The following is an 8510-nucleotide window of genomic DNA, read 5'->3' on the forward strand; positions in this document are numbered from 1 at the left end:
ATTCTCATCATTATGATGACGATTTGGATGATCAGTCATTAGATGAAGATTGATCTTGTACTTTTAGTAGAACGAATTAATCTCGGATGTGATTACTTTTTGTGTATTTTTTTGAAAGTGACATAAATAAAACGATTATATGGCACGAACTTCAGCAATATCCTAAACATTTTGAAAGGTGTGACATGTCATTTTTCTCTTTTTTCTTTTACTTTGTTTTTAGAGGTTAATGTGGGTAGAACTTTTGTAGTTTCTTTCACGAATGTTTAAGATTGTTTCCAAATGTTTTACCATAAATATGATATTGTTCAGTTGAGGGAGTGGATTGAAAAAATTTGTTTGAGTGAGGTTGATTTTCTTTGAAGTTGAAGTCATGTTGCAACCCGACTCTAAACATATTTATTGACCTTTTTTGTTGACTTTAGAGTTAGTGTATGCAAGGCTAAATATAATTATTGACTTTTCTATGTTGACTTTAGGGTCGGTGACACGGACGCTATATTTTTTTCTTGAGTTTTATAAATCGATGCTAATAGAAAATATTGACTTCTGTTTGTTGACTTTAGAGTCGGACAGTGCAACGCTAAGCATAATTATTGACTTTTCATGGTTTTTAAACAATATAGCGTCGGTCCCATTAGTGTCACCTTAGCCTCGGTTTCACCGAGGCTACGTAGCCTCGGTGTATCTCTAGCCGACGTTACCCAGTAGCTTCGCAACTTTTATTCAAGGCCCGACACCGACGCTAAACCGACGCTAACCACATATTAGGGTCTGTTTTTTCACCTTTAGCGTCTTAAAATGGCCGACGCTAATTACTGTTTTTCTAGTGGTGACTCATGTTAATTTTTCAATCAAGTAGTTTTAGGACTTTGAGATATCATATGCCAAATGAGATGAATGCATAAAGAAGGGGAATGAGATGAAGAGGGAGGGGAATAGATGAAAACTCAAATTGATCAAAGGAGGACTTTTACCAAATTAATATCATCCATTCATTTTAGAGATGGAATATACATTCCATCAATCCCCTAAATTCAATGATATTAATTTGACAAAGTCAAATCAACCTTGACCAAGGCCCAACAACAAGAGTCAAACATAAACAAATCATCACAATTGGTCAACAAAATTATTTGGCATTTATTCAAATTAAAAATACTAAAATAATGCATTTAAATTAAATATGGTTTGTCAAATTCCTAAAATCTCATCAAAACACCAAATAAATGGCCATGAGATTTATCATAGATCAAACAAGGTCAAAGGACCTTGGAGAAACTTTTTCAGAATTTTCAAAGACTTAAAAGTATTTTTAAACAATTAAAAACAAATGAAAAATCAATTAAATCATGAAAAATATTAATAATGATCCAAAAAATAATTTTAATTCAGAATATGAAAGAGGAAAATAAACTGAAATTTTTTGGTGAAACTCTCATATTTTTTGGATCAATATTAAAATTAATATGAATTAATGAAAATAAGAGGAATAAAAGAAAATCAGAAAATAACCAAAAAACATGAGCCACTTGATCTCCCTCATTAATTGAGGTGGCAGATCAAGTGGCATAGAACACGCGTTCCATGATACACGCGAGTCAGCGCGCCACACACTTGGTAATCACAATGGACGCGTGAGATTAGAACAAAATAACAAGATCATGTGGTTGGGAGACATGTCAGCGCATGGACGGAACTGTAGCTCCGGTCTTCTTCTCCGGTGGACCTCACTGGACTGATCCACCCTCAACCATCACTAAAATAAAAAAGGAGGACATGATCTGAAAGAAAAATGGCGTAAAGCACGAATCTGACCTCAATTTTAACTAACTCCACATATATTGAAAGATATGAGGAGTTGAATTTTGGGGTGTGTCAACTGAGTTACTTCGATTTGACCTCTAAGCAACTCAATCTTTTTGCCTACATTGGTAGGACTTCAGACAACCAAAGAATCAAGAGAATTGGGTAAGATTGAGAGAGAATCGAAGAGATGAAAATTTCTGGAAAATACCTTCAATGTAGGTCTGGATTCAACTGTTCTTGCTTTGGCTTGTGCTTGATCTCACTCAGAATGCTTGCAAAAGTAAAATGGAATGCGCAAAAGGTCATGGACCCCTAAAGTTTTGAATCTCAAAATAGTGAGAATTCAAACTCAATTTCAAATGAAATTCTCAGGATTATCCTTTCAAATGGAAGGGTTAGAGGTTTGGGATCAAAGCTGGCGCGAATGTGTGTTGAATTCTGATGCTAGAGGTCTCTATTTATCGCTGCAGCTCATGATATTTGCACCTTCAAATTCACTTTCCAAAATTGGCAATTGATGATGCAGGGGTGCATGGGTGTGTACAGGCCCGTGAGATCATTGTTTAAGGTCCACAAATGAGTGTGAGAGAGTCTGAAATCAACTTGGATTGCAAGGCAAGTGTGTGTGAAGATTTAAAGTTTGATCTTTGCAAATGATGATACCATGTTCATGCCATTCGCATCCCTATCAATTCTTGTCCAAAATGGATGAACTTAGACTTTTTGGAAAGGTTAGATCAAGAGGAACAACTTTCATGTTCAACAATTTTCCATTTGAATCTTGTATCATGATGCATTTTGAGGTGGAAGTTCGGAAATTTCAACATATTGAAAAATTTTCTAAGTGTCAAGCCATATATCTCAATATTCCACTTTGTTTAACTTTTTATGTGAGCTTCAAATGAGAAACGTGTCTTCATAAAAGTTGTAGCTATTTCAAAGACCTTCAAAATGGTTACCAATTTCATGTCATTTGGATTTTAAATTATAGAGTTATGCATTTTTGAAGTTTGGAGAAATCACTTGTTCAATGGTATAGGTCAAAAGTGACATATAATGTAGCCTCATATCACATGCTCATAAAAGTTGAATTAGCTTTCACTCCGAACATCAAAGTTGAAGTAGACATCTTGAATTTAATTATGCAACTTGGAAAACTTTCATCTCATAAAAATTGAGCAAGTTATGGCCTTGGGAAGTTGACTTTCAAATTAGGGTTTAGACAAAATGACCTATAATGTTTCAACATAGAAAATGATTTTCCAAGCAAAACTAGATCTAGGTCTCAACATGAAAGTTGTTTGTAATGTTATTTAGAGTAAGTTTTATCTTGGTATCATTTTCATATGGTGAAAATTATAGGAGATAGGGTCTAGGGAGACCCAGTTTTGATCAGATGAATTCATCTGGCCAACCACCATCAACCAACTTGTTAACCTTCAATTCTCTTGACCTTTTAGGCTTATGGTAGATCATATATGAATAAGATGATGAATTTTGAAGTGTCCCTTAAGAAATTTGATCAATTGGTGAGATAGTTTGTTGGAGAAGTTACTCAAGATACCCAGTCAAACTAGGGTTTCCAAGGCAAATCACCCTCAAACTCTTGAAGAAACCTTGATCAATATAACATGTAGAAACCATTGGAACTCATATATGATATTCATAACCATTCTTGTATCAATCCATGGTTGTGCTCTTTGTCATGAGGGTCTCAAACCCTAGATATGAACTTGATAGATCAATGGAGATCATGTCCTACCTACAAAAGAGTTAGGCAAATGAAAAGACATATTTTTGGTATTTTGATTAGTAAAATGATAAAATACAAGTATGATACAATCACAAAGTGCTTGGTGATCTCTCCCAAAATAAACCCAATGAAGGAGGGGTAAGGAGGATGCCAAGGTATGATCTCAATGCTAATACTTATGATGAAATTGCATGAGGGATCTTAGGGTCAAAATTGGGGTCTTATAGCAGCAAACAACATTCCAGTTAGCATCTTGACTTCCATTATGTGCTAAGTACACAATAGCTGCAGCAGCCGAAGCAAATGCAACAACTAAAGGCATCAATACCTACAAAATTGCAGTTAACGTTTTTCTATAATTAAGTATTGAATCATTGAAATCATGATTAATGCATTATTTCAAAAACCCTAAAATCAAAATTCCAAATCAAAATAATATACCTTTTTAGGGGTTTCTTCTTCATAAGTTCATAACTATTTTGGAAACCCTAATATATAATAAATGTCTGTAAAAAATCTGCACATATAAACAACGTCAGACATTAACAACAACAACTTTTTTAAGTAACACCAAAGACCATTCTTGATGGAAAGTCTCTAAATCCATCAAATCTCAAGCATATTAACCGAGAAAATAAAAAAAAAGAAGGTTGAATCCGATCCTGTTTTAGAATAATCACCGTCGGCCGTCAGCAACTAACACCGACTTTGCATTTGCGTTTCAGCTCCGACTTAGGTCACCCCGCGAAAACGCAAATCCGCCACCGAAATGAAAAGATAGGATAAATTCAGAGAAAAGATGATGAAGAAAGTTGAGAGAATGAAGATGAAATACAGGTTAGGATTCAGAGCAAAGTGAGAAGATGATGAAGAAATTTTTTAAGCGAAGATAGAAGACAGAGAAAGATGTACGAAATCTAATGTGCAGAAGTGCAGCAAATGGTACAATATTGGGACAATGAGAAAGAAACGAAGTGTATCGTCCGGAACCAATTCCATTGGTTTAATAGTTACTTTTTGTGTGTGTGAAAAATGACTCATCTTTCCCCAAAAATGATGTGGTGGCATAAGTATAGCAGATGGTAAAAGATTATTTTCCCGTACTTTTTGTTTTCTTCTATAGATTATTATTATTATTATTATTATTATTATTATTATTATTAGTATTATTATTATTATTATTATAATTATAGTCAATAATACACTAACGGGTATTTTATAGAATTTTTTACTGAGAATTGTTTGAAGTTATTTTTTGTTAAAATATAGCATTTTAATATTATAAATATTCTAATTAAATAGAAAGCACTTCTTTTAATAATATAAATTAAAATAATTAAAGAGAAGTAAATAATTGTTAAATTATGGTTTTATTCCTCCAATTTTACTTGATTCACAAAATTATTTTTTATATTTTAAATATATTAAATTCAAACAATTTTAATCTGTTTCATAGTTTCATACGTTTTTAATATAAAAAATCGATAAAATATTTATTTTTTAACTTATATTTTTATTTATAAAGTTCAAGAAGACCAAAACTATTTAAATTTATTATAGGAGGACCAGTTTCGTAAATCAAATAAAATAGAGGGACTGATACTATAATTAATGCAAAATAATTTTATATTTATCAAATTAGTGAAATTGTAATTCAAATTGAATCTTTTAATGTTGAAAATGAAAATAATGAAAGAAAGAGAGTTTAAAAAAAAGCATCTCGTTAGAAAAGAAAGAAATTGTATTGATTAAATTGATCATATTTATAGTAATTGAATTAATATAGACCATTAAATTAAAAATAATTAACGGATGAGATTTGGAGATGGTGGTTGAGGAATGTTGGTGTGCACGTGTAGGGACTTTCTGTTAGAATGGTTGTCTGAATTTTTGGTTGTTGTACTTATATTTATTTTTTCTCTTTATCCTAAGATAGATATCATGTGGCTATGCTTTAGATTTTCGGTTGTACTTTAATCTTAGTAAACCCTTTTATATACATATATATAGTTGCCCCTCAACAATAATCTGTCATCACATTCCCTAAGGTGCTTGATTCATTAAGTATGGCAAACATTCGAGTCATCTCGAAAACTACAATCCAAGCAACAAATCACGATGACAACATAACCCCCAAAATGATCGACTTAACTCCATGGGATCTCAAATATATCAAAATTCATCAAATCCAACTAGGCCTTCTTTTCCATAAACCAAAAACAAACCAAATCCAACACCTTAAACAAACACTTTCCTCCACTCTCAACTTGTTCCCACCTCTAGCTGGTCGTCTTGTAATAACACAAGACGAAAACGAACCTAACAAGGCTTCATGTGCCATCATTTGCAACAACGTTGGCGCGTTGTTCGTCCATGTCACAGCAGAAAACACTAGCATTGCCGACATCATTCAACCCAAATATGTTCCTCCCATTGTTCAATCATTATTCCCACTCAATGGAGTTAAAAACTATCAAGGCACATCACAGACATTGCTTGCAGTTCAAGTAACAGAATTAGTCGACGGCATCTTCATTGGTTTTGACATTAACCATTTGGTTGTAGACGCCAAGTCGTTTTGGTTTTTCGTCAAATCCTGGGCGGAAATCTCCAATGGTTTCAATAAACCAACAGAAATCCCTTCTTTCCATCGTTGGTTTCCAAACAACATTCACCCTCCCATATGGTTTCCTTTCACAAAGCAAGTACAAATTCAACAATGTGAAGATTCACCTCATCAAATCTTTCACTTTACAAAGGAACAAATTCTTCAACTCAAATCAAAAGCAAATGCAGAGATTGGTAATAGTAGTAATATTAATAATAATAATATTGTTATATCTTCACTGCAAGCACTTATATCTCACATTTGGATTTTAATTATAAGTAAACATGATTTTGAACCCGAAGAAAATGTTATTTGTGTCTTCCCCATAGACTGTAGGACAAGAGTGTCTCCAAAGTTAGCAGAAACTTATTTTGGAAACGGTCTAGGAGGTGTTGGAGTTGTTAGAATGAAAGTAGGGAAATTAATGGAAGGTGGAATAGGTAGAGTTGGTATGGAAATGAACAAGGTGCTTTCTACGGAATCTCATCACGAGAAGGTATTGAGTAATTACGAGTCTTGGTTGAAAAACCCGTTTATATTAGATCCGTCGGAAACATCAACGAGTCGCGTGTTGGTTGTAGTAAATTCCCCGCGGTTGAATTTTTACAGTAATGACTTTGGTTGGGGTAAGCCTGTAGCAGTTAGGAACGGGAATGGACTTCAAGACAATACTGGTGAAGTTATTGTGTTGGGTGGGGCAGAAGAAGGTAGTATTGATGTTGAACTTTGTCTTCCTTATCATATCTTGGAGGCTATTGAAAATGAGATGCATGCCATTACTGCATGAGGAACTTTATTACCTGCTGGTGTGCTCTATATGGTTAATTACTACTATTTTATGTATCTTTTCAGTTTGTCCTTTGTTTTTCCTTGTGGTTTTCTTTTATCTACATATATTGTAGTTTATTTTTGGTTAATGTTATGTTATATTGTTCATGTTTTTGGGCAACGTTTTGTATAACTGTTGGTCAATGTATTTTGGACCTTCAATTATGTTGAATTAATGTTTAATATGAATTCCATAGGATGGAAGAAAGGCTAAGATAACAAACTCATGGTTTCTATGGCCCATGTTTGTGCAAGGGTGCCTTCATTACCATTTTAACTCCAGAAGATTCATATGCTGCAAACATTAAACTATATTCTACTGCTAATAGTATCATGGATAAGAATGAAACTGAATTTGCGAATTTAGCCATCTTCACAAAATCAAGTGTGTTATTAAAATTGAGCTGTTTATAGTTTGAATAACTATGATGTTAGAGGAGGCAATTTTTAAAGTAACAATTAATATAACATGCTTCTAATTCTGAACATGTTTGTCTGGTTATGTGACTTGTTCTCATACTTTAGTCTAAAATTGTAATTATTGATTGATGTTGATATTAACAACATGCAAATTAGTCCGTATTTATTTATTCATTACTGTTTCTGATTTTTCTTCCACTCCACTCTTGCTAATACAGTCAGCATGTAAGTTAGCGTGCGAATTTTGAAGATGATAAAAATTAGTAATACAGTATCTAACTTTCTAACATATAACAAAGAGTGATGCAGTCCCAATTAGATTGTGCATGGATAATCATTTAATATGAATGAATCCATTTTTATGGTTATTGTTTATAAACCAAATCACTTTTCATAAAAACCAATTTAAAATTTAGAACCGGTTTCAAACCGGTTTCGAATCGATTTAAAATCGATTTTAAATGGATTTTGATTTTAATCAAAATTATTTAATTTAATTTAAATTTTATTTTCTTTAAATTAATATTAACTTTTAAATTTAAAAACATAAACAATGAGGTTTAAAAATATTTTTTCTTTTAAAGTTTAAAAAACATACAAAAAACAATTTTTTAAGAAAAAAAATTAAAAATAACAAAATTATATTCTGAAAATGAGAAAAAAAATTGAAAATAAAAAAAATCTTAAAAAACAAGTTATTCCAAAAATAAAAATTATTTTAAAAAAATGAAAATCGAAAATAAAAAAATTCTGAAAAAAATACAATATATTTTTGATAAAAAATATTTTTTTTATTTAGAAGAAAATAATAATTTTATTTGAAAAAAAATCTCAAATATAATTTTTTTGAAAAAAAAGTTCCAAATATAATATTTTTCGTGAAAAGAAAAAAAATCTGAATTTTATTTTTATAATAATTTTTTTATAAAATTTAAAAAAAATTAAAAAATAAAATTGATTTATAATGTGATAAAACATGAAAATAGACAAATATAAAAATTTAATGAATAGTAAAATTTGGATACCCAATAATAAAATCAAATTTTTATAATGGATAACGGTTTATATTTGGATAACAAAATGGATACCTAA

The 8510-nt window shown here is 31.5% G+C and overlaps 1 protein-coding gene across 1 annotated transcript; it reads left to right on the forward strand.

Moving 5' to 3' along the window:
- The first annotated feature begins 5628 nt into the window (after window positions 1-5628).
- Window positions 5629-7116, forward strand: LOC127135329 (protein ENHANCED PSEUDOMONAS SUSCEPTIBILITY 1-like). The gene has a single exon (XM_051062065.1). The coding sequence runs from the start codon at window positions 5629-5631 to the stop codon at window positions 6955-6957; it is 1329 nt and encodes a 442-aa protein (XP_050918022.1). The 3' UTR covers window positions 6958-7116.
- Window positions 7117-8510: the final 1394 nt, after the last annotated feature.

This window comes from Lathyrus oleraceus, chromosome 4, assembly GCF_024323335.1.
Source record: "Lathyrus oleraceus cultivar Zhongwan6 chromosome 4, CAAS_Psat_ZW6_1.0, whole genome shotgun sequence".
In the NCBI taxonomy this organism is placed as follows: Eukaryota; Viridiplantae; Streptophyta; class Magnoliopsida; order Fabales; family Fabaceae; genus Lathyrus; species Lathyrus oleraceus.